Genomic DNA, 25,314 nt, shown 5'->3' with positions numbered 1-25,314 from the left:
AAAGTTGTTTTTAGTTTGATTTTTAAAAATTTTTTGGTGGTTTTTTTTGTCTAATTTTTGTAAAATTTGGCAAGAATTTATTGAAATCACAAACTTGATAGGTAACCCCTACACAATCAAAGTGTCCCAGGTTTCTGTTGCATCCATATATACATTAAAAAAAACCAGTTTAAATAACACAAATCAAGATTTCACTTCAAAATTTTTCAACTGATTCCCGCACTGAAAAGTCCAAAAAGTTCACTAAAGACAACCGATTTGTCTTTACTAAGACTTTTTGGAACCTTTTTCGAGGGGTTTTTTTCCGGTCTAATTTCTCTAAACTCCTACAGAGAATTATTGAAATCACAAACTTGATGGATAACCCTTGCACAATCCAAGTGCCCTAAGGGATTTTCAAGGTGCTAAATCCATATATATATAGTCAAAAAACCAGTTTAAATAACACAAATAAAGATTTCACCTCAAAAGTCCAAAAAATTGCACTAAAGACAACTCCAAAAACAACTCCATAACCTGAGTATTGCAGTGGGTCTAGGCCACACCAGAGCTTCGCTGATTGGATTATTTTAGCATGTCTCCTCCCCTAGTGCACACCTGCGTATGCCACACTAGGGCTTAGCTGACTGGATTATTTTAGCATGTCTCCTCTCTTAGTGCATAGGGCAACCACCATCGTGAGGTTTGACCCTGGGTCACCATGCTCATGAGGCCCATCCTCAACCAGTTATATTTTTTTGTACAGATGGAAAAACTATCATAACTTAATTGTCAAACCAGTAGTGAGGACAACCATCTCTCCCTACTTACTGTACCTCTAGATCTTGGAATTTCCTCACGTCGAAAAAAAAACTCTTAAAACGTACATTACCTTATTATTAGCCCATTATACTAATAAAACTTAACATATTTATTATATCTATAAAATTCAATTAACAATAATAATAAAATAAATCCCTATTAAAACGGAATCCTATCAAATTTATAAACCCAAATTTTCCGTCGGCGAATTACCATGAAGATTCCAGTGCCATCAGGGTATTTGCCGTCCCGAAAATACGCCATCAGGGTATTTGCCGTCCCGAAAATACGTATGTATAGGACCTATACCGAAGAAGTTACGCATGTGCCGGCCATCTGCCGGCAGCCGGACGGCACGGAAAACGACACAAGGAAAAATACAAAACCAAAATAAAACGAAAAAGAAATGGAAGAAAGAGTGGAAATGAATAAAATGAGGAATGAAAAATAGCCTGCAATGGCAGAGGGGATACAGAGAGGGCGCGCGAGGCGTGCAGGTTGCGAGGGTGGGTGAGTGGAAATGAATGAAGGAAAGAGTTGCACAAAGTCATTTATTTGCACAGAGAAGGAGCTAGACATAGATCTTTGAGGGATTCGAACCTGCACCCTATGGTGGCCACGGCCTCCCCGGATCCAGGGGACTCTCAACAAGAAGACTATGGTTGTCGAAGTTAACATGCACTTTAGGGCATTAAAACGCGGGCCGTTCGGTTTGGGTCGGCTTTGCACCTCCTCGGTGCGCAGCTCCCGCTTTTATTGAAGCACTCCACATCTGGGATTCGAACACGGGACGTGCTGGTTCAGAGGAAACGGAAAAAAAATCGTGCCATTTAAGTTCATTTGCATCTCTGGGATTCAAGCGGTTTCTTCGGTTGCACGTCATGGGGTTCGAAACCGCGACGTGCGTTTATGAAGAAGAATACTAGAGGACCAGGAGGAGGTCTTGACGCAACGCGGCCTGTTTTATTCTCCCCACAAAATTATGCGGAGATGAACTGGTCGGGGTTTTTTTGTGTGCAGCCTTTGTTATTTCTTTGACAGATACGAGCCGAAGACTTGCTCATTAAAGAGCAAAGACTGGAAAAGGAAGCCTCGGGTGCAGCACTGTCTGTATATTTTTTCTTTTTTGGGTTTAAATTCCATGTTTTCGAGGATTTTTTGGGGGTTTTAGGGTTGTCAGACGAGGGCTTTTGGAGTGGGTTTTGTAATTATTCTAATGGGGTGCGTTTGCGGCAAACCCTCTGCGACGGCCGCGGATTATGCAGAGAGCCCTGCAGAGAAGGGGGCATCCTCCAATAGCCGATCTTCTTCTATGGCGTCTCGGCGGTTGGTAGCCCCCGCTGTCATCGACCAGGGCATTGATGCCGAGAACGGACACGAGGGGGATTATAGGACTAAATTGAGAGGAAAACACAGCAATGGTGCTGACCCAGTTTCATTGTTGTCGGACGACGCTGAAAAGCAACGGCACTATCGGCACCATCAGCATCAGCAACATCATCCTATTCGTTCTCATCATCTGCGGCCACAGGGGGAATTCGTTCCCAACGCCAATTCTAATCCCAGGTTCGGGAATCCTCCCAGGCACATCGAAGGCGAGCAGGTTGCTGCAGGATGGCCAGCCTGGCTTACTGCTGTGGCTGGCGAAGCGATCAAAGGCTGGATCCCACGCCGGGCCGACTCTTTTGAGAAGCTCGATAAGGTCAGTAGGCTTGCTGTATCTCTTCTTATGGAGTCACTATTAGCAGAATGATGTGCTCTTCACACCGTGGGATAAAATATTGAAGGAAAATATGCAGCTTAGAAAATATGCAAAATTAGAGGCCACTTTGAGATTTGATGTTCTCAGATCATGATTTCATTAAGGAATAGTGCGTCAACTCAAACTAAAATAATCTCTGAAAAATAGCAAACCCTTACCTGCTTTAAGGTGTGAGTAAAGCTTGGTCAAATTTAGTCAAACTCATATTCACTTGTACCTACTACTTGCTTTATAGTTTGTGTAGAACATGGTGAAATTTAGTCAAACTTATTTTCACTTGTCCTGTATTCTTGTGGGAAAATTTAAATTAATGTGTTTTTACTCACTTTATCACCATTGTACGTGGATTAAAAAAGGTTTTGAATGTTTAATTAGCTTATCTTTCTTTACTTTACTCAATGTTCTTAACGCTTTTATTGAGATCATTTGTGGGCTGGGGGCAACCTTACAACAATTGTTAAGATAGAGTAAAGAATTTAGATGATCAGATGTTGACTAGAACTGCAAATGAGCAACAAGATTTTATAGCTTGCATTGGATAAAAAATGGTCATAAAACGACGTTTCCCAAAGAAAACAAACGAGAAATGGCAGGAAATCAGTTTCTAGAAACAGGAATGGCTGGGGCCAACTATGGGCAAGAAATATGGGGTACACATTTATAGGAAATAGCAAGGAATTGAATAAATGCTAGGAAATAAGAGAGCAAATCACATGAGATGTTATAGAGCAGAGTATTTTTTCATATATTTATGCTTCATTCATACAAGGCATTACACAAGTTGAATACCGATGCATAGATGAGAGATCATTCATCGCTAAGCTTCACATCAAATTTTGAGTGCTACATGATGATTAAGATTAACATCTTATCAAACAAAAATAAATTAAATAATATAGTTGGAAACTGTATCAAAGTGCTATTTTAAAAGGATAGAAAAATGCCTGATGGAAATATCATACATGACAAAATTTGATGATTCCATTCATCTTTAAAAATATGAAATCACTTTTCTCAGTTGTGTGGTGGATTGTTTTCCTTTTTGTGTTCTATCTATTTTCACCCAGGTTAGCTGCACTGGGGTTTAGTTGTTAAATATCTTTATGAAGAAATAATTAAAAAACTAGTTTTTGGATGATAATCCTTAGAACCTTTAGCCAAAGAGGGCTGAATATGCTTGGGAGGCTTGGGCCTTTTGGAAATTCATGTTCTAACTGCTTTTGAAATTTGATAGCTTATTTCAGGTGAGCTAGAAATAGTTTCACGAGTTTATAGGTCTAAAATGATTAGAGTTGGTTACATTTCATCCTTTTGGGATTAGAGAAAGAAAGTTAGAATTAATATACTCTTAAACACAAGGATTCCTTAGGTTTTAGAAGTTTTCATGAGATTTATCATAATATGCCCCAACATATCTTACTTTGACTAAAAAATTCAAAAGAGAAGGAAATCAAGAAAAATTTCTTCTATGCTACCTACCTAACCTTCCATGTAGTAATATTCTTTATATAACCGGTACTTTGGGCATTTGTTAATATAGTTGAAATATTTCAAGCATATTTTTAAGCAATTCATCTATTTATATTTGGTTCTTGTTAATTAATCACAATTTTTTTCTCATATTTTTCTCCTTACTTCCTCGAGGTACAAGTTCATATATATATATATATATATATTATTTTTTATTTTTAAGCAATTCATCTATTTATATTTGGTTCTTGTTAATTAATCACAATTTTTTTCTCATATTTTTCTCCTTACTTCCTCGAGGTACAAGTTCATATATATATATATATATATATATATATTTTACTTTTTTGGTTCTAGTAATTTTTAAATTTTCTTATTTTTTTTTTATCGGTCAAAATGCTTCTATTAATTCATCAAAAGATTACACCATAACTGTTAAGTTCTCCCAATTCTTCTGACCTCAGTCTTATAAGATTTGTTGGCCAGAAGAGAAACACAAAAACTAATTACAAAATACTAAAGACAACCAAGAACCCAAAAATGAAAAGAACAGAAAGCCCAAAATACTCCTAAGATTGAAGATACAACCCATAGACATTAGGGATCAGAAGGATTAATTGGAGTTGGATTGTCCGGTCCATTACTAGGTGACCCTGAAGGCTTGAAATCATAATGAATATGAGTTTGCAGGTGAGCCAACCTCCCCTCCATACACTCCATTTTCTCACACATTGTCCTCTAGGCCCGCTCTAACGTAGCCAACCGATCTTGCATGTGCCATTGGTTATGCTACAGGTCATTCATAAAACCGGTGGTTGCATTTTTGCCATCATGTTGGTCTTGTCCCCATTGCTCCAGAAGAAGAGTGACATGCCGTAGTTGAGTTTTTAAAGCTTCAAAGGGTGGAGCAAGATCAACCCGACCAAGAGAGAGATGGATTATGGGCCACCTCCTCCCCTAGCTTTGCAACATCATTTCTATGCTTTGCCCTCGGCCCCCTGGGGCCAATTCCTCTCCTTCCTCTACCATGTTGCCTATGCATCGTTGAAATTTTACGGGCTGACTGAGGCCTCCACCCCAACTGCACCAATAAGAGGGAATCTTGCAAGTCCACCACAACTCGGTCCCTATTGACACAACTCCCGCAAGGCCAAATCAAAGCCCCTTCCAAGCTAGAATAATACGGGTCACCTTGTGGCCAAAGTGACCTCGACCGAGAATTGCCCCCCTATGCTACAGTATTGCCACCACAGTTGAGTGGTATCCTCCGCACCCCCATTGGTCTTGTCTCTCGCCATAACTTCACAGCTCACCTTTGACGACACAAGCAACCCTAGAACACCAAGGTGGAGATTTCTCACAAGAAGCTAAAAACAAGGGTCAAAATGAATTATTCATCTAGGTTCAAGAGTAAATCATCTACGGTCGCTACAGGCTGAAAGTTCAAACTCGAAACATGTGCATAGAGACAACAATGCAACAAATAAGAACTGTGGATTCCCCACACTCACCATAACACCAACCTCCAACCACAACTAAGGCTTGGAAGTATTGAATGTTCAGACAAACCACACAACCCAATTTCAGACCACAAAAGCCATGCACAGGCTTTAGACCCACAATTACAACCCTGGTTAAACCAGGTGCTTGCTACAAAACTTCAACTTAGAGTCTCCCCACTGTCATTCGCATTCAATTTTCGCCTCATCGGAATTGAGCTTTCCCAACAACATAGCCAACCCAAACTGTCTATCTCGCCAGGGTCTCAATTTCGATAGATATATTCTATCCGAATTGAGCTTTCCCAACAACATAGCCAACCCATAACCAAGCTTGCAAACGTGAAGACCATCTTTGCCAACCTACACATAAATCTAATGCTCGAATTCTAGAAAGTTCCCCTCATAATCACTTGCATGTTGCCGGAATGACACGTGTTCTAGGATTCAACTTAGGAGAGAGGGGCAGGGTCCTCCCCTCCTTAATATAACCTTTGAGCCTCCAACCCCATTGGGGGACATGTTATTGGATTTGAATAATATATGTCAAACAACTTAATATTTGTTTAATGTTCTTTTCTCGTAATTTTAAAGATGCACATACACTTAGCTTGTGACATTTTTAGTTACACTTTGTAACATACATTTTGTTAAGTTGAAGATCTTACATATATAGTCTATATAACACATGCACATGCATATGTTCGTGTGCGCTTCACACTCATGCAAATGCACACCCACATGTCCTAGTTGCATGTGTGTGTGCACATGTGCACACACACAAACGCATATTATTATCTATTATAGTTCTATTTATATGAATGGCCAAACCTCTCGTAGGGAGCCCATGCATAACTTCCATGACATTGAATGAGAACATTATTTTTTATAATTATCATAGTTGAAAAAATTGCAGTCATTAAAGTATACTTGAGTCAAGCTCTGTTCAACCCCATTGTAGTGCTAACTCAGTCCCAATCTTGAATTGGTGTCAAAAAATCAAGCTCACCATCAACTAGAGAGATTGATTTGTACCTGTGTGTTAGACACTAACTTGCAAGTAACTTGTAGTTTATTTTTACTAGAGAGTCTAAATCATGAGTGGATGGGCAAAACTCCTCAAAATCAAATTTAAATGCTAAAAAGGAAAAGAAGATCCTCCATTTTGAATTATTTACGTGGCCAATTTTTATCAGGATTTTGTCGAGTTCGTTGATCTCTTCCACTCCACTCTGACTTCATTGAGTAGTTTGTTAAGTCGAGTTTTTCAACATTGGTACTTTTTAATCAAAAAGAGATAGCTATATTATTCACATTTTAAATTACAAAATGGGATAGTCTAATCAATCCCTTGTTGCTGATACAAACGTCATGTGTTTCCTATGTGTGTTTTGAAGGTTGTTTTCTGGCTATGTTTAGGTCTTGGCCTTATTTGATGATAATTGCACCTTAAGCTAATCTTTGTGAAGTATCCAACCCCATGCAACTCATTCATCAACTTGTCTATACAAGGGATAGGATATCTATTTTTTGTTGTGTGCTTATCAACTACTTGTAGTCAACAAACATCCTATAGGAGTCATCCTACATTTTAGCAAGTGACAACAGTGCCAAAAAGGGAGTCTTGTAGCCTAGCTACAAGTTTTTCTATTTCATCTTTAAACTATTAAGGATGATGATAGTGAGTAACAACATTAGGTGGTGTGCTTGGCATTAGTTTGATGACATGATCAATTCATGACGTGGTGACAATCTCTAAAGCAAATCATTTGATACCATTCTTACTTAAATGAATTCTTGGATTGCATTGGTGTCATAACCTGTCGTCTGTATCTATTCTTTTGACATCTGTTGGCATAGTAATGGCATCTTTCTAGATTTCCAGTTGAACGATAAATGTTCTCTCTTTTCCTAATGCACTTTTCCTTGCGATGAAAAGTAATTTTCATCGGTGATTTTTTAATCGCTTTAAAGCTACATTGTTAGGAGTGAAAGCAAAGTGGGAAGTGCCAATTTAAAAAGCATATGGGAGCCAAACATTTTGGGAGCATTTTTTATATAATATATGTTATATTATTATTTTGATGCATATATATTACAAAAACATGCAGAAAACATGAAAACATAGATTTGACTATTGGATTAGTGGTGATCCTAAAAGCATCAACCATTTAGAGTACATATAATATCAGTCATCTAACAATTATAACTTATAACATTGCAATCGAATGATCAACCATAGTCAAGATAACATTTGTCAACAAATTGTAATATATAACATCAACCATGAAATGAAACAGTGCTTCATATCCATGAACCAAGGGTTTTAATATCTATTCAATAGTTCAAAGATAGTTTCAAACTTCAAACATATATCGTCATATACAGTTTGCAAAATAGGCCATAATAAAGACAAAGTACCCACTCTTGAAACTAGATTCTCAAGAATCTAAACAGGAAAAAGGATGAATAAATATACTATCTTCTAAGCTTTCCTCTTGCCAAAAGAAACTTCTAATTTCTTTTCCTATGGTCCATGGACAAAAGGTGGAGGAGTGTTAAAATTTTCTCCAAACTGTTGAGGAATAACCTCCTTATGATCTAAAGTAAAATGGCTAGTTGAAATTTAGTTTTTAAACAGAAATTTCAAACCATAGAATTATCACACAATTTGCTAGAAAAATAAATCAACGGAAGCAAAAGAAATTTCCAAATACACAACTAATTATTCATTGAGATTAATGGTTGAGGTTAAGTCCCAATCTCACAAGCGATCAATGTTGGAGATTTATCTAAATCACTAGTATTAGTATAATTAAATTACACTTTATTAGACTTTTCTTGACTTTAATAATTCACTTTAATAAAGTGAATTACAAAATAGAAAGGACTTCAAACAACTTCATACACGTTTGACACAAAACCTGTGTAGAGGTACCTCTTTGAGCTACAGTCACCAACCCCTCCCTCTTAGCGAGGAAGGAATTCTGCGCCAATCCAAGTCTGTCTCTGAAGAACTCAAACATCTCTTTGACCAAGGACTTGGTCAGAGCATCTGCACCTAACTGATCTGTGGAGATACACTGGAGCGTCATTGCTTCTTTTTGAATCCTGTCTTCAATGAAGTGGTACCTGATCTTAATGTGTTTGGACATGTCATGGAACAGTGGATTCTTAGAGGGTTTTGATGCAACTTTGCTTATCACAATATAACACCATAGAATTCAACTCTTGATCAAACAACCCTGCAAGTAACTTGCGAAGCCAAATGGCCTCACAACTCACTGCATTCGCTGTTATATACTTTGCCTCTGCTAAACTAAGTGCCACAAAAGTCTACTTCTCATTGAACCAGGATATCATATTTGATCCCAAATTAAAGCAACACCCTGAGGTGTTCTTCTTGTCTGCTGGACAGCTTGCCCAATCTGTGTTTGTATACCCCTACAACGTCACTTCACCAACTCCAAGATACCTTAGACCATACTCCACGGTGACCCTCACATATCTTAGCACATGCTTTGCAGCTACCTAATGCTCATGCCTTGGCTCCAATATGAAGTGACTCAAGGTGTCTAGTGCAAACAATGTTTTGGTGCAAACAATATATTGGGCTTGGTGTTGACCAAATACATCAAAGAGCCAATAAGTGACCTTTAAAATGTGGGATTCACCAACTTTGAATTTGATGTAGTCACGTTCTTTAGATTGGTGATCATAGCTGTGGCCATAGACTTGCAATACCCCATTCAAAATCTCTTTAGGATCTCAACTGCATGCTTCCCTTGTCCAAGATCTCTCCTTGTCTCTGGCATCTGCCAACCCTCAAACCCCAAGAAGTAGTGCATCAAATCAATGCCCTTCATCTTGAACTTTGCTGCCAAATCTACTTTGCACATTACAATGAGCTTCTCTGCACCTGTAAGCAACAAATCTACATACAATACCAAAATAAGCAGATCAATCCCAACAAATATGTAATACAAGTTAGGATCTGCTTCACTTTTGGTGAAGTCCATCCTCAACAAATATCTATCAATCTTTGAATACCGTGCTCTAGGTACTTGCTTTAGTCCATTCAAGGCTTTCTTAAGCTTGCATACATGAGATTCTTTACCATATACCTCATAGCCTTGACATTGCTTTATGCACACCTCTTCCTTAATGAACCCATTAAAGATTGTGGTCTTCACATCCATCTGATGTATCCTCCATCCCATCACTGAGATTGTGGACATCATAGCTCGAATAGAAGTGCACCTAGTGTTTGGAGCAAATATCTCCTCATAATCCACTCTCTCTTTTTGGGAAAACCCTCTCAGCACAAACCTTGCTTTAAACTTCTCAATTTTGCCATTTGTAACATGCTTGATCTTGAAGAGCCACCTAGATCTCATCATTGATTTCCCCTCTCGTCTTGGCACAATGTCCCACAGATCATTTTTCGTGATAGAGTTGTACTCTGCACCATGGCATTTTGCCATATACCGGCTGGTTTGCTGTCTCCAGAAACTAGAAGGCTTGAAATCAGTGATGCTGCTCACTAATGCCATTTAAGTCCAATACTTCTTTGGAGCTCTGGTATCCTTAAATGTACTCCTAGGACCCTCATCATACTTTTGAGCATCCTTCAATGTCTGTGTAAACCATTGAGGTCTCTTGATAGAACTAGGAGCTACGGACTCCTCACTTGAAGGTTGACTTACCGAACTGGAAGTTGTTGGTGTCATGGCTGAACCAGTCCGACTCTCAACCTGTGGAGCCTCTTGCTCCTCGTCATTTGCATTGGAATGGGCTCATGTGATCTGCTAGATGCAAGGTCCTCAAACGTCACATCCTTGCTCACTGCAATTATCCTAGATTCCTATGTGTTGGAATACAAATCTTGCAGGCCGTAAAGGTCTCATAGTATCCCAGAAAATATCCTTCATGGCGGAGGGTTCTGGCTTCGTCCTCTTCTTTGCAGATACATGAATGTATATTGGACAACCAAAGATGCGAAAATGGCTCACCTTTGGCTTCACACTACTGGATGCCTCCTTTGGTATCTTGTCCCCCAAGACCCTTTAAAGACTCCTGTTTTGGGTGTAGATTGCTGTATTACATGCCTCCACCCAAAGAAACATGGGCAACCCCAGATCATTGATCATGGCCTCAGGAACCCCTATGATAGACCAATTCATCCTCTGTGCACCCCATTCTGTTGTCAATTGTATGATACTGTTAAGTCCCTGCAGAAATCCTTGAAGTCATTAGAGGTATAGTCACCCTCATTGTTTAACCTCAGCACATTGATCTTCCTTACCGTTGGTTCTTCACAAGAGTCTTAAACTCTTGAAACCTATTGAAGATTTCATCCTGTCTTTGGCAAATATATCCATGTCTTATGAGAGGAATCATCAATAAATGACATAATACATGCCTCCCTATACTGATGCTATTGACATTGGTCCTCATACATCCAAATGAATGAAGTCTGAAATCTCTTTGGACTTGTCTGTGTTGCTTTGGAAAGTAGTCTTGGCATACTTGCTAAGTGTGCATCCTCTGCATACACCCTTCTACTTAATGCTGAAATCTGGAAGACTTGTGACCATCTCCCTCAGAATTCACAACACTCTATAATGCAGGTGCCCCATTCTCTTGTGCTACAACTCGCACAAATTGTCACTCCTATGAACTGGAGCTCGAACAGGCTCACCCTATAACGTGTACAAATTACCTTCTCTCACCCCAATCACCTGACCTGTGTTTGGGCTAGATCCTTCCAGCCTAATAAATATTTGCCCTTTCTGGAATTCCACAACAAAACCCTTATACTCCATGACCAAAACTGAAAGTAGATTCTTATTGAGCCCTGAACATACAACACATCCTTCAAGTGGAAAGAGCTCCTTGACTCAAGTTGAAATGAGATCAAACCATCTCCAGCTATTGAATAATTGCCATGATCACCAAACACCACCTCTACTACTAAGTCTTGCTCCATGAGACTCCTAAACAAATGTCAGGCTGACGTCATATGTTAAGATGCCCCATTCTCCACTTACCACGCGTTCCTTGGAACTGTGTTTGTAGAAAGGCAGGAAACTAATGAGAAATCTTTCTCGAGCTTTGTAGCAAACTCGCTCATCTGAGTTTCTGTTGAGGCTGCCACCTGCTTCTGTTGCTGCTTCTCTTTGCCCTTATTCTCTGGACAATATGATGCATAATGTCTGTGCATATGACATATGAAGCACTTGATTTTACTCAAGTCCTTCTTTGGTTGGGAGGGTTACTCCTCACTCTTTCCGTTACCTTTACTGGAACCCTTTCTTCTGTCCTTTATTTGACCGATCAGGGCCAGGTTCTTGTCACCTCCCTTCTTGCTAGCTTTAGACTCCATCTGAGTCTCCTACTGGATATTGAGCACAAACCCATTCAATGAAAGAACTCGGGAAACCATTCAACGCCATGTTAACTAGCTAAGTGCCCTCCACCTTCTCCTCGACTGTTGCATGCTGATTACGGATTTGAGTGATCTTCATGAGGTAACTAGTAATGGTGTCAGATTTGGACATCTCTATGGATATGAGCTTATTTCTTAGGATCATCTTCCTGTTAATGTTCTTGCTTTTGCAGCGGCTGACCATGTCATCGAACATCTCCCTGGTTGTACTCTTCTTGGAAATGTGAGGAATCAAGTGACACTTCATGGCATCCAAGATCACCTGCTTGGCTTTAATCTCCACTTTCTTTCTTGCTGTCAATCGCTGTGAATTTGTCAACAATGGAACTGTATGCTCAATAATATCCCACAGATTGTTTTCCTCCTACATCAATGTAACCCTAGATTTTGATGACAAGAAATTTGAGGCTCCATCCAGCTTGTCCTCTAATCTAAGACTTGCTGTTGCCATCGTTCCAGATCCAAACAAATTGTCCTACAAACGTGTTTAGTCTTTCAAACACCCAGTAAAATATAATTGTTAGTTTTCAGATCTAATAGATATGTTGCTGTAAATATTTGGAAGGTTTGATCAGAGGCCTAGCTCCAACACCATGTTAAAATTTTCTCCAAACCCTAGGTGCAGAAAATCCTTATGACTCAAGTAAAGTTATTGAAATTTAGTTTTTAAACTGGAAATTTTAGAATTATCACAATTTGCTGGAAAAATAAATTAGTGGAAGCAAAATAATTTTTACAATACATAGCTGACTTTTTCTGCCTTTCAAATTAATTTTCATAAAAAATCGTCCAACCTTACAAGGGCTTCTTGGGAAAACTCACCCACTGAGGAAGAAAACCCACAGCAAAATCTTGGCCACTGTATGACCTTGTATGACTCACTCGTACATATGACCTCCTCCTAGCAATGGTACGGCCGAGTTTGCTGGGTCAAACTTTTACAACTACTGCTGCAGCGCTGCTGTGACCAATGCATATGTCCCTCTCCACGGTTGGATCAAGTGGGCTCCACAAATCACTGAAGTTGATTTCCTTGCTACAAATACCATCTCTCCCGGCTTGTACACTGAGAAAAATACCTTGTTACTCTGTGCATTTGAGTGACTGCATCTTTCTTTGTGTCGTTTCCTCTCACTTTACTCTTGCTTTATAATTTTGAGTGAATGACTAAAAGTCTCCACAACCCTGATCACTCATTGAGATCAATAGATTAAATCCCAATCTCACTAGTGATCAATGATGGAGATTTATCTAACTCATTTGTGTGATTAAATTATACTTTATTAGACTTTTCATAACTTAAATTAAAATGTCATTCACTTTAATAATTTACTTCAATAAAGTGAATTACAAAATAGAAAGGACCTCAGACGACTTCATACACATTTGACACAAAACTTGTGCATATTTTCTTGTTCGAGCTATAATCATCAAGGAGTAGGTGGAAGTGGTTGCGAGATATGAACGTGAGCTACATGGCTCCCAAGCAATGCTGCAGGTTGTGAAGCTGAAGGCAAAAGCCACTACGTTTGGAAACTTGTTGATGGATGGGGCATCCTTGCTGCATGATTGCCCTCATGAATCCCATCACGATCTCTCAAAGTGCATCCTTGAAGCACTCTAAAACTATGACTCCAGCTTCTAAATTAGCCTCTTGTATTGTATCCCAAGTGATATATGTTATATCATTCTTTGCAACCTCACAATAATGGGATAACAACCTTAAGTTGTAGTGCACATAAATCAGGCTGTTTGCATAGTCTACATTTAGGTTATTTCTCATCATGATGTGGATGAAATTGTAGGTGGTCCAACCCCTCCTTACAGAAGAAGTTTAATAACCTATGAAAGCATCCTCATTGCCAATTTATGCAGATGTGTGGTATAGGAGCCATACATGTCTTATAATTTGATAGGATTCAACCTATCATGAACTTTAGTTGCATGCATATTAGCAAAGACTCCATGTTCCTTGATATACTTTCTCGATTTGCTTCATACTTGTGCACACTCTTCTTCATTAGGGATCAACTTATCTGTTGAAGCATATACCCACTCTATACCTTTGTATATGTGTGTGATTTTTCCTAACTGTCCTCCTAGGTGTTGTTTGGGCCAACCAAGATGTAGAATAATATTTGCATGTAAGGATATATGGTAAGGCATGGAATGGAACGTTCAAATTATCCCATAGAGTGGAAAATTCAAGTTATCCCATGGAGTAGAACATCAAATTATTCCACTTTTCAACAACATGTTTATGACTACAATCATACAAGACTGCATCTATTGATTAAACAATGTCTCTGTTTTGGCCTAACATGCTGTCCATTTTCTCATATATCTACCCAATCATCAATCGAAAGCATCTGTGAACTAAATTGCATTATAAATGGGCTTGGCGAATTGTAGAACATGCCTACCTTGTGCCCAAAATTGACCATTAAGAACAATGCCCTCCAAACTCATGTCTATTAGATGTGGATGTAGGCATTTCTTTCAAACCCTACCATGGATCACTTGCAGATCATATTAGAGAATGCCTATCTTACCTTCAAAAGATGCTCCGAAGTGAGGTAATAATTAACACATATAGTTTTTTAACCTTGAGCAGCGTAAACTTTGAGTTATTTTAGAAAATGGTTAAAAAAAGAGGTTCAATGTGTGAACCAAACACCTAGACCAAATTTTTTACATATCCTTAATGACTACTCTTATATTAGTGCTTTGTAATGATGTAAATTATTGTATGACCTAATCTCCTAAATGGTTTTGAGTGTTGCGATATTAATTTTGATCTTGTAATGATTCAAGTAGTCATGCAGTGAAGGGAAGACTACAACACTTGTAGTCACACTAATTTATGTATTGTTATTAGCATATTTACAGCTATATATGCCCAAGGTTGCTTGGGAGCGGGAGCAGAAACGAGAGTGACGAGCGACATGTTCAAAAGCTCCCGGGCCAAGAGCAAATTTTTATATAATATATATTTTTATATATTTTGATGAATAATATGTCAATAAAAGCATGTAGAATGATGAATTAGATATAAAAAGCATAAAAACATGGATTGAACCATATAACATCAATCATCTAGAAATAATCTTCATCAACCAAGTCCTCATGGGTCTTATAAGAGTCGTGGTACGCTGCTGTGGACTTAAGTGGCTTTTTGTGCTTTTTCTGTTGTATTTTCCTGTAAGTATGCAACATATTCATGTGGAGTACACCATTCCCGCAACTCAGAGTTGCAGGAATATTTATCCTTTAAGGTAGGATTCTAAGCTACACTGATCCTGTAATGTAGCTTTGCAGGGTACAGGTCATACAGTCTGAGGTTGTAGGAGTATCTCCTTATGCAATGTAGGATTGTTGGATGGCTCAGTTTCACAACTTCAGGTTGTGAGATGTTCAGTCCAATATCATCTGAACCAGATTAGTCACCACACTGGTTTATCAAAAGTACAGACACACACAGACATTTCCACGTGAGTGCAAACCTTCAGACACAAATACATAATTTTTTTCTCATGTGAACATAGCAAAATGACAATGAGTGCAACATAGATCTGAGTGCATTGAGACTCAAAATGGGCTGAAAAGTAAAAAGCAATCATACTTTAGTTGGCAATCAAATCAAACTACATGATCATCCAAATTTAGGTTTTTTGGGGTGAAGCAAGTGCTGCAGTACAAAATTGGTTAACCTCGATATTTCTGATTGGTTCAGAGGAAAACTGGTTATCTACAATATGAGTGGTCAGTTCTGCCCGGGAAAACCCCAGAATTGGTCCAACTGGTGAGTTTAGCTGGTTCTGGTCTGGTTTTGAAAACATTGATTCAGTCCCATAACTTGGGGTTGTGGGATGGTCTCAACTTGAAGCTCATGTTGTCGTTTCATGCTTTTTCATGTTGTCGTTTCATTAGGCAAATCAAATTCATTTGGACATGTATAAATACAATTGAGGTGACAATATACAACTTGAGTGGGCCTAATGGTTAAGAGCATGTGTTTCCTCCTAAGAGGTCACAAGTTCAAAACTAGAGGGGGGTAGAGTATGTATGCCTTCGTAGGCTTAACACTCAAATCACTGCGTGGAGGTGGGCCCCTTGTCCCATAAACAAGGGGGTCTCATACACCAATTTGGTGTCTGACTTGGCTGTGACCTTAAAATTGGATAATAATAATTTCATCATCATTACTTGGATTGGATCATATCTTTTTGTGAGATTTTCGCTATCTTTTGAGGATGGGACTTTTTGAATGAATGGATGAATTTCAATCTTTGGTTATTCTTCTTTGTCTTGGAGCTTCTATGATTGGCATATCTTGGTGATTGGATATATTCTTCGTACATGTAAGTACTATGTTAATGCTATTTTGATTCTTTATGTTGCTGCATTCATGATATTGGGATTTTCACTATTCTAGGGTTAATTTGTTGCTTTTCTTGGAACGAAAATGTGGAAATTAAATCTCTAAATAATGTTGTATCAATATTGGGCCATGTTTGAACGAATGAATGTTCCTAGAGACATCCTTATCTTGACAAGTCACCAAATATTGTTGAATGAAGTATAAATGACCTTGAAGCTACTTCCATTAAAGCCCTAATGCCCAACAAAGTTGTCTTTTAGGCCTCCTTGACACGTGGAAATCAATCCAAACTCTAAATTTTCCATGACTCCATCTCTGCCAAAGGACAATGCACTGGTCCTCCTTTGGTGATCACTTTAAAACTGATTTCTTTCACCTTCCCCTCTTTTTTTAAGCCTAGCCTACATAGGCCACCTAGGGCATCAATTATGTCACAATCTAGCCATCCAAATACTTTGATTTTTGGGCCACAACTGCGTTGGTGTGTCTTCAAGAAGCCCTCTAAATTTCATGAGAGTCTGACGGTGGGATCTTGAGATATCACAAGCCTTAGCTCGAAGACCAATTCTTGCCCTTGGTTTCCCTTAGGCTAGAAACCTCACTAGGATCCTTGCATTGCCTTCCATTGAAAATTCATTCCTTGATCCCTTTCCCCTCCCTAATTAGGTTAAGTATATCATTGGTTGCTAAATCCTATCCCCTTGACCTAACCTCGGGTCCACTTGGTCTCGTGTGGTCCCATGCACTATCAAAGTTGATTCTTCAAAGATCACCTGGAACCCAAGTTTCCACAAGAATTCTCGGGCTTAGGGATGTCCTTTTTGAAACACATACACAAAACCTAACCCTTGAAATTCTCCCCAAGCCCTTTCCAGAGAGCCTTCCATCTTGTCTTCCAAGACAAACAAGCCACAATTTTGAGCCTCTTTTGTGAATAGACTTCTAGGATCACCCTTCATCTTATCTTTTGATCTATTCATTTTTGTGATCCTTATCATATTGGGTCTCCTCCCATTGGTGAAAGTCCGTAAAGATTAGGGAGCTTTAGCTGAGGTGACAGTGGGCTATTGCTCCATTGTTTCCCTTGACCTAACAATTGTCCCTTTAGGATTCCCTCATAGGACCACTGCTAGTTTGAGCGGTCACAATCCCCACTTAGCATCCTTAGCAAACTAATACACAACTTGTATGCACACCCTATAAATTAGGGCGAACCTTTCACACCTGTAGTTGCAACTCATGTTCAGAAAGAGACATTCCAAACTGGTCTCAGCGACGTAACATTTAATGTCATGTTCATACCCCAAATTTAGATATTTCCTTGTTGTAAATGAATGCTGGAGTTTACAGTTGGGTTTCATCCTTTTCTCTCTGCTTTTGAAATTACTGAACACAAATTGACCACATCAGCCCATGCTGCTTGCTTGCTTGCATCATTAATGAGCAGAGGTGGGTTTATTTGACCAATTCATCATTTTCTGAAATACAAAATATTGTTTTTGCAATTCTGTTGAAGGGGTAGTCTCTCCGTACCTCTCATCTGCTCGTTAATTGGTTATTAACTGCTTTGCTATGATTAGATTCTTAAACTAAAGATCAATCAGTTGCAAGCAATAACAAATTAACAATATGTTATTTTTTTTCTTTGATAAATTGAAAGCACTCTGGACTGTTGTGGGATGTAGTGTATCTTGGCATCTTTAGATGATTGATTTTTCTTTAAGATTTTGATCTTGTTTGTGTGTTTGCATGGAAAAGAGCATTGATCTATAAAAATTCTGCTTTTGCAGATTGGACAAGGAACTTACAGCAATGTGTATAAAGCACGTGATTTAGATACTGGAAAAATTGTTGCCCTAAAGAAGGTGCGGTTTGACAATTTGGAGCCTGAAAGCGTGCGCTTTATGGCTAGAGAGATACAGGTTTTACGTAGACTTGACCATCCAAATGTAGTGAAGTTGGAAGGATTGGTCACATCAAGGATGTCCTGCAGCTTGTACCTTGTATTTGAATACATGGATCATGACCTTGCTGGCCTTGCTGCATGTCCTGGTATAAAGTTCACAGAACCGCAGGTTAGCAAATACCTTTTATAGGATCACTGTTTTATATTTTGACATTCTTGTTACAGTGGATTTCCGACACGTCAGTCTTATGCTTTCTCAAATAGATGTATAGGTTAGTAAATATTTCTCAGAAAGATTAGTATTTCAGACTTTGAGATTGTTGTTACTATTTGTGAAATGTCTTTTGCTAATGCAGAAGTTGTATTCTTTGACAACAAAAATAGAGGCATGGAATTTGTGTTTTTTCTTGCTGGTCTTTTTGTATGATTAGTTTTTGATGGGTATTAGGAGCCTGAACTATATTCAGTCCTTTCAAACATAAAATTTGGAGTTGACTGCTTCCTTACAGGTGAAATGTTATATGCAACAATTGCTTCGAGGTCTTGATCATTGCCATAGCCGTGGTGTGCTACACCGTGATATCAAGGGTTCAAATCTTTTGATTGACAATGGCGGTATTCTAAAGATAGCTGACTTTGGCCTAGCTACCTTCTTTCACCCGGATCAGAGGCAGCCCTTGACAAGTCGTGTTGTAACACTTTGGTATCGACCTCCGGAACTTTTACTGGGTGCTACAGAGTATGGAGTTGCCGTGGATTTGTGGAGCACAGGTTGCATACTTGCAGAGTTGCTTGCTGGAAAACCTATCATGCCAGGAAGAACAGAGGTGAATTAGCTTTTCAAGTTTGAAACCATTTGGTTATTGTACGTGAGCTATGGTGGGCCTCACAGAACTAAATTTGCAGTAGCGGAAAACTTCTTTAAACTAGTTAAATGAGCATTAACGCCAGTTTCAGTCCTTTTACTTCACAGGTGCATTGTTCTTTTTGGTCCAAAACCAAGTTGCTTGTTGGGCATCTCATGTATTGTTTGTTTTGCACTGCTATTTTTATATTTGCTTTCAGCAGGTTATTGTTGAAAAATTGTTTTGATAGTCTTTTTTATGCAACAGTTTGGACAAGAGCTGACGACTAGTGTTAGCATCTGTGTTTGTCATATAGGATGTGTTTTGACAATTTGACTGTCATGGTAAGCACAGACATGGAAAAATTCATTTCATGTCTAATCTCGATTCAGTTGCACACGGTGAATATTGCTATCAGGCAAAAGCCTTAGTATGTTTAGATTAAAATTGGTCTGGTTTAGTATCTCATAGAATTTTTTTAATGCACCACTGTCCAATTATAATGGTTCTAAATTAAACTTTTTAATATTGTTCGATGATTCTAATATTTTGGTATTCAGCAGATTCTTCCTCCCCCCCCCCCCACCTAAAGTTTCCCTTTGTTATATTGGTTGAAATATATGGAGAATGGGAAGTCCATTCCAAACTGAAAATCGACATAATCTTAGGTTTTATTTTTAAGTTTCTCCATTTTTTTGAAATTGCCTTTATTAAGTTTTGTTGCCGCTCAGTATGAATTTCGCTTTTGGTGTCATTGATATAGCCAGGTTTTACTCTGTCACATTGCTTGTTGTTCAGTTTATTTTTCTATTTGATTTCACTTCTGCTTTATGAATACTATATGGCCCCACGTTACCAAAAACAGCTATATTTGACCTGTACTGGTGAGTTTTCTGTGTAAACTAGGTCTGTATGTGTATCTTCCTGAGTTTGTAATACTTATTATGTTGCCTCATATTAGTATTCTCCTCATTACATCTGTGTGCAATGTAAAATGATTTTGTGTTGCTTAGAAACTTTTCAGAAAGTCCATTTGTTTGTGGACACACCCATTTGTCTGTGAAAGTCCATTTGTTTGTGGACACACCCATTTGTCTGTTTTTTGTTAGCTTGCTTGAAAGCTTATTATTAAATTTCTCATCTCTGCAAGTGTTAACCAAAATTTCTATCTGATGTATTGTCTTTTATTTTTGCATTTCAATAATGTGGCTGAAGTTTTATGCTCCATTTTTCAGGTAGAACAACTGCACAAAATTTTTAAATTGTGTGGTTCACCATCTGAAGATTATTGGAAAAAGTCAAAATTGCCACATGCAACTATCTTCAAGCCACAGCAGCCATATAAACGTTGTGTTGCAGAGACGTTTAAAGATTTTCCACCATCGGCTCTGGCACTGATGGAGGTTCTTCTTGCCATAGAACCTGCTGATCGTGGAACTGCCGCTTCAGCATTAAAGAGTGATGTAAGTTTCATATTTTGGCTCCCCTGTTGGTTCTTGTAATTTTGCCAATCATATTATCTGAGCATAAGATACCCAGCTTAACTCATAATGAAGAGGTTATGTGAGCTCAAAAATAAGGAGGAACAGTGAAAAAGCCTGGTACAGTGTGTTTCTAAAATTTTCATTATGGGCTTGATAAAAAAATGGCACCAGGACCTTTATTTTATTATTTCTTTTTGAAGACTTTAGTGGCAATTTGTCAATTGCATATCAATATTTCCTTATCCATGAAAATTAGATGCTGCATTATTTTTTTTGTTTGCTAGTTTATGTGAGTCCTGAGATGACTGCACCCGGCCTGGACCACACCAGCCCTTAGCATGGCTGGATTTTTTGCCCACGGAGTTTCGAACCAGTAGCCTTTACACCATGGAGTGCCTTAACAGAACACCATGTCACCGTTTACGGAGATGATGCATCATCAGATAACCAGCTTGGCCTTCGAAATAGTGCAAAAATGGAAATAAGCTCTGCAATTTTTTTCTAATTGCATTTCGAAATCTCTATTAGTAAGGTTGAAGACTGAGATTTTGGCGGTTGATGGTTGCAAGTTGCAATGATGCATTTAGAAAAAAAATGATTTTTATTTGCATGTTGTGATGTTTCAGCAATGTCCAACCTTTTCATTAGTTTATTGATGGAGGAAGCATTCGACTTTATTAAGACCACTGCAGTCTTGTTTTCCCCCAAATAGATGTATACGAGCTTCATGGGCATGTCATAAGTAGTATTCCAGTTAATCATGAAGACAATTATGCAAATAAAGTTGGACTTAAGAAGGGATGTATATCATCAGAATTGAACTGCCCATATTAAACATTTCAAATAAGATGACCCTTCCAGATTTACGTGAGAACCAGTCAACAGTTATAATAATAGTGCCTTTGTCAACATAAACATTTCAAGTCAGAAATATATTAGCTTCATGCTACAATCATTTTTAGTGTTAGTTCTTATTTTACTGGTTTATCATGCATTAAAAGAAATGATGTTATGAATGATGATCTGACAAGTTTATCTGCTTTTGGATTAATGTAATATACTGTACAGTTCTTTACCACCAAACCACTCGCTTGTGATCCTTCAAGTTTGCCAAAGTACCCACCAAGCAAGGAGTTTGATGCAAAAATTCGTGATGAGGAGGCAAGAAGGTATGCAAGATCTATATGAAGGACCCGTCAAAGTATTTGTTTTAAATTGAAACTCTTAATTTTTTGGATGAATTTAAAGGACATCAATTGACAAGAAGAGGTCAATTTTATTTCAAAGAATATCAAGTATCAAGCGATGTTAACATTTAGAGTCCAAGCTATCAGTGCATTTTGATTTTATGCTATACTAGAGGGTTCTTTGTGTTCGTTTATATTCCTCAGCTCTCTTTCTGAAGAAAACATTCATGCTAAATTTCAGTCTTGACTCTTCAGCACTGGAAACATCAAATCTATTTTTTTTTTTTTTAAATCAAAGCATCTAGCTACTATTTTGTTCAGTTAATGGCCAGATATTTTATGACAGGACAATTCATGTTTAAGTAATTAGCCCTAAACTCCTTGAATGTTGTGTTCTACATGTGTGTTGAAACTTGAAAATGCTTATTCCAATAAACTGTCTGTATAGTGGGACGGTGGTGGTTGAGTGTTGGTTCATGATATATTATCTGAACCAGTGCACAATGTGCATTTCATGTTTAAATTTATGAAAGTTATTAGGCCTATATTGTTAAACGTTATTTTGCTTTAGTATTGAAAATGCTCATTTCATTAAACACTAGATATAGTTGGATCGTCATTGAGAAGTGCTACATGATAGATATAACTGAACCAGTGCACAACTATGTCCTTTCCAACTAAGCCTGTATTGAGCCGATGTTCATAACTTCATAGAGGGAAGGCCGTAATTAACTCAAGTGCAGTCAGAGGTGAGCTGATAGGCTTCTCTTCCCGCTCTTAGAGTAGGTGATTTAAAGCATGCCCTGGGCCACAAGGGACTTCTACTTTATACTTTTATGTCTAGTATTGGCCTTCTAAGCCACAGTAAGGGGCGCCTTATAAGTGTAGACATTAGAGTTACATCTGTATGCTGAGCCAAGGAAGCACAAAATTGAAAAAAACTAACTTAAGATTTTTTCTTTTGTGTTAATTTTACCATGTGTATGCAGTCCCACTCTCTACTGAGGTCATCCTTAAAGAAACATTAATGTCATTTTGCTCACTAATGAACAGCTTAAATTTTCTCTTGGGTTCGCTTATGTTCTTGTTTGTGCCACTGCATAGATTGCTCATTTTCTATCTATATCAGGCAAAGAGCAGCGGGAGGAAGAGGGCGTGATGTAGCTAAGCGCCCATCACGAGAATCAAGAGCAATTCCAGCACCAGAAGCAAATGCTGAATTAGCAATTTCCATACAGGTACTAAACATTTCTGTATGTCAAGTGTAGGGCTTGATAATGAATATTCATGACAGATATCAGAACTGTAGATTTAGGACGTTCTGGAACTCGATAAATGTGTATTAGCTAATCTGAGTGTGGGTTAATATTTGATGCTAATAACATGACTTGTTATAACTTACCTACAGGTTTAGCATTTGGTACTAAAACACATGAATTACTATCTGCAGAACTACTGAAAGAATATAACTTTTTCTCAACAAATAGCTAGGGTGTTCGTGAAGTCAATAACTTGTATGAAAGTGATTTGAGTGTAGCTGAACATTAATACTACTAATATGGTTTTTATCCAGCAAAAACTGTGAAAGCATATATCAAATTTCAAGTTGTTCAATAAAATCTCTGTTTTTTTGTTTCTCAATCACCTTTGCACACCACCTTCTTTTGATGATTTTTAGATTATCTGCTTTCTTTAAGCGTAACCTTGGACTTGATAAAGCTTATTGTATTGTTCTCAGAAGCGGCGCTTAAGTTCACAAGGGCCTTCCAAAAGCAAGAGTGAGAAATTCAATCCCCAGCAGGAAGATGGTGCTGTGGGATTTCCTATTGAGCCTCCAAGGCCTATGCATATTGGCATTGATGCAGGTGCCACTTCTCGCATGCATTCTCAACAATTTGGGCCTTCTCATTCTGGTCCATTATCAAATCAAATTTCTAGTTCAATATGGGGAAAGAATCAGAAAGAGGACGACATACAAATGGCTCCAGGTCGTCCATCACGGTCCTCAAAAGCCACAATATCTGATTTCAGAAAACCGGGGGCCTCTGCACCCCAACCTGGAGCAGATTTGTCAAATTTATCCAGTTTAGTCGCAGCAGCAAGAAGTAATGCTGGTATAGATACACATAAGGACCGTAGTGGCATGTGGCAACATAATCGTATTGATGCAATAGATGGTGTACATAATAATGGGAAGCATGAATTTCTTGAAGTTCCAGAACATCCAAACAGACAAGATTGGACTCGGTTCCAGCAACCAGAATCATTTAAAGGTTTAGATAATTATCACTTGCAGGATCTGCCAGCAACTCACCATCGCAAAGATGAAAGGGTTGCTAGTAAAGAAGCTACCATGGTAAGTTGAAAGCTGGCTTTTGATTTGTATAATTTGAACTTAAATTCTATATTCTAGATACATAATCGGTGTGCTTCTCTGGCTTTACACAGAACTGGCAGGGTTATGGTGGTCAAGGGGGGGACAAAATACATTACTCGGGACCATTGCTTCCGCCTTCTGGAAATATTGATGAAATTTTGAAAGAGCATGAACGACACATTCAGCATGCTGTGCGTAGAGCTCGGCAGGACAAGGGTAGACCACAGAGAAGCAATTTATCACAAAATGAGAGGAAAGCATTCGAACACCGAAGTTTTGTTTCTGGGGTGAATGGAAATGCAGGGTATTCTGATCTTGTAAATGAATTGCCCATTTCAGTAGGTAGTAGTAGGTTGAAAGTGAGCAAGACGAGAGGGACTGAAGAAATAGTTGAGCTGAGGGAGTTGGAGAGGGAACCCCTCTCATCAGTAATGGAGAAGTATGAAAGAGAGCATGAAATGTGATACCTTCTATGTAGTCTTGTTTTACTTCATTTTAGGTTCTGCAGGTGAGATAGAAGAGATGAGACTGTTCTGCTGTGCATATACCTCAACTGGTTAATTGCATCTCAGAAAGAACTTTCAACATCTGGTTTTGTATGAAAGAGGCAGCGGAGTTCAGAGCTTAATTTAGTTTAAGCTCAAGGTTCAGAGAATTCTTGCAGGACTGGGACCTGGGGTATCTGAAAACAACATATAGGTTTTCCCTATGAAAATGTACTGAATTTATTGTATTTTAGATTCTTGATGGCCATCTAAACTTCCGGCTGCTTGGTGCAACATTGATGGACTGAATAGTTAAGGTCTTGACCTTTGTTGCATTTTGCTTTGCATGCAACCATGGTTGTAGATCTCATGCATGTACGAATGTAGAGGACCTGGTCTCAAAATGTTATTTGCTGCTTTGTTTTACCGTTGAAGTGAAATGCAGGCAAGCTTCACCAAGGTATTCCCACTAATATCATCTCAGAACTTTTGGATTAAAAACTGGCCTCAAGAAATTGGTCAACAAAGTAAGAAGCTATTATGTTGGTTATTTTGTTCTTAAGCTTCGCCAAGGTTTTTACCACTAATATCATTTCAGAATTTTTGGATAAAAAAACTGGCCTCAAGAAATTGGTCAACAAAGTAAGAAGCCATTATATCTGTCATTTT

At 38.4% G+C, this 25,314-nt stretch overlaps 1 protein-coding gene across 1 annotated transcript; it reads left to right on the top strand.

The window, feature by feature from the left end:
* The first annotated feature begins 1,217 nt into the window (after positions 1-1,217).
* LOC149229098 (putative serine/threonine-protein kinase At1g54610) lies at positions 1,218-25,008 on the top strand. The gene is made up of 8 exons (XM_089378462.1): positions 1,218-2,503; positions 18,152-18,436; positions 18,777-19,094; positions 20,348-20,575; positions 21,665-21,765; positions 22,913-23,021; positions 23,522-24,139; positions 24,232-25,008. Exons 1-8 carry the CDS (start codon positions 2,018-2,020, stop codon positions 24,622-24,624), a joined length of 2,538 nt encoding a protein of 845 aa, XP_089234588.1. The 5' UTR covers positions 1,218-2,017; the 3' UTR covers positions 24,625-25,008.
* The last annotated feature ends 306 nt before the right edge of the window (positions 25,009-25,314 follow it).

The sequence above is a fragment of the Pinus tabuliformis genome, chromosome J, assembly GCF_031772625.1.
Source record: "Pinus tabuliformis cultivar Carrire ecotype Pingquan chromosome J, CPIR1, whole genome shotgun sequence".
NCBI lineage: Eukaryota > Viridiplantae > Streptophyta > Pinopsida > Pinales > Pinaceae > Pinus > Pinus tabuliformis.
This window is presented reverse-complemented; position numbering and strand designations above follow the sequence as displayed.

Bases quoted from the DNA above. Each gene is read 5' to 3' on its own strand.
- LOC149229098 (XM_089378462.1), top strand. From the start codon at position 2,018: ATGGGGTGCGTTTGCGGCAAACCCTCTGCGACGGCCGCGGATTATGCA. The intron at 19,095-20,347 runs GTGAATTAGCTT...TCCATTTTTCAG, and splicing joins TCATGCCAGGAAGAACAGAG to GTAGAACAACTGCACAAAAT. The intron at 23,022-23,521 runs GTACTAAACATT...TATTGTTCTCAG, and splicing joins AATTAGCAATTTCCATACAG to AAGCGGCGCTTAAGTTCACA.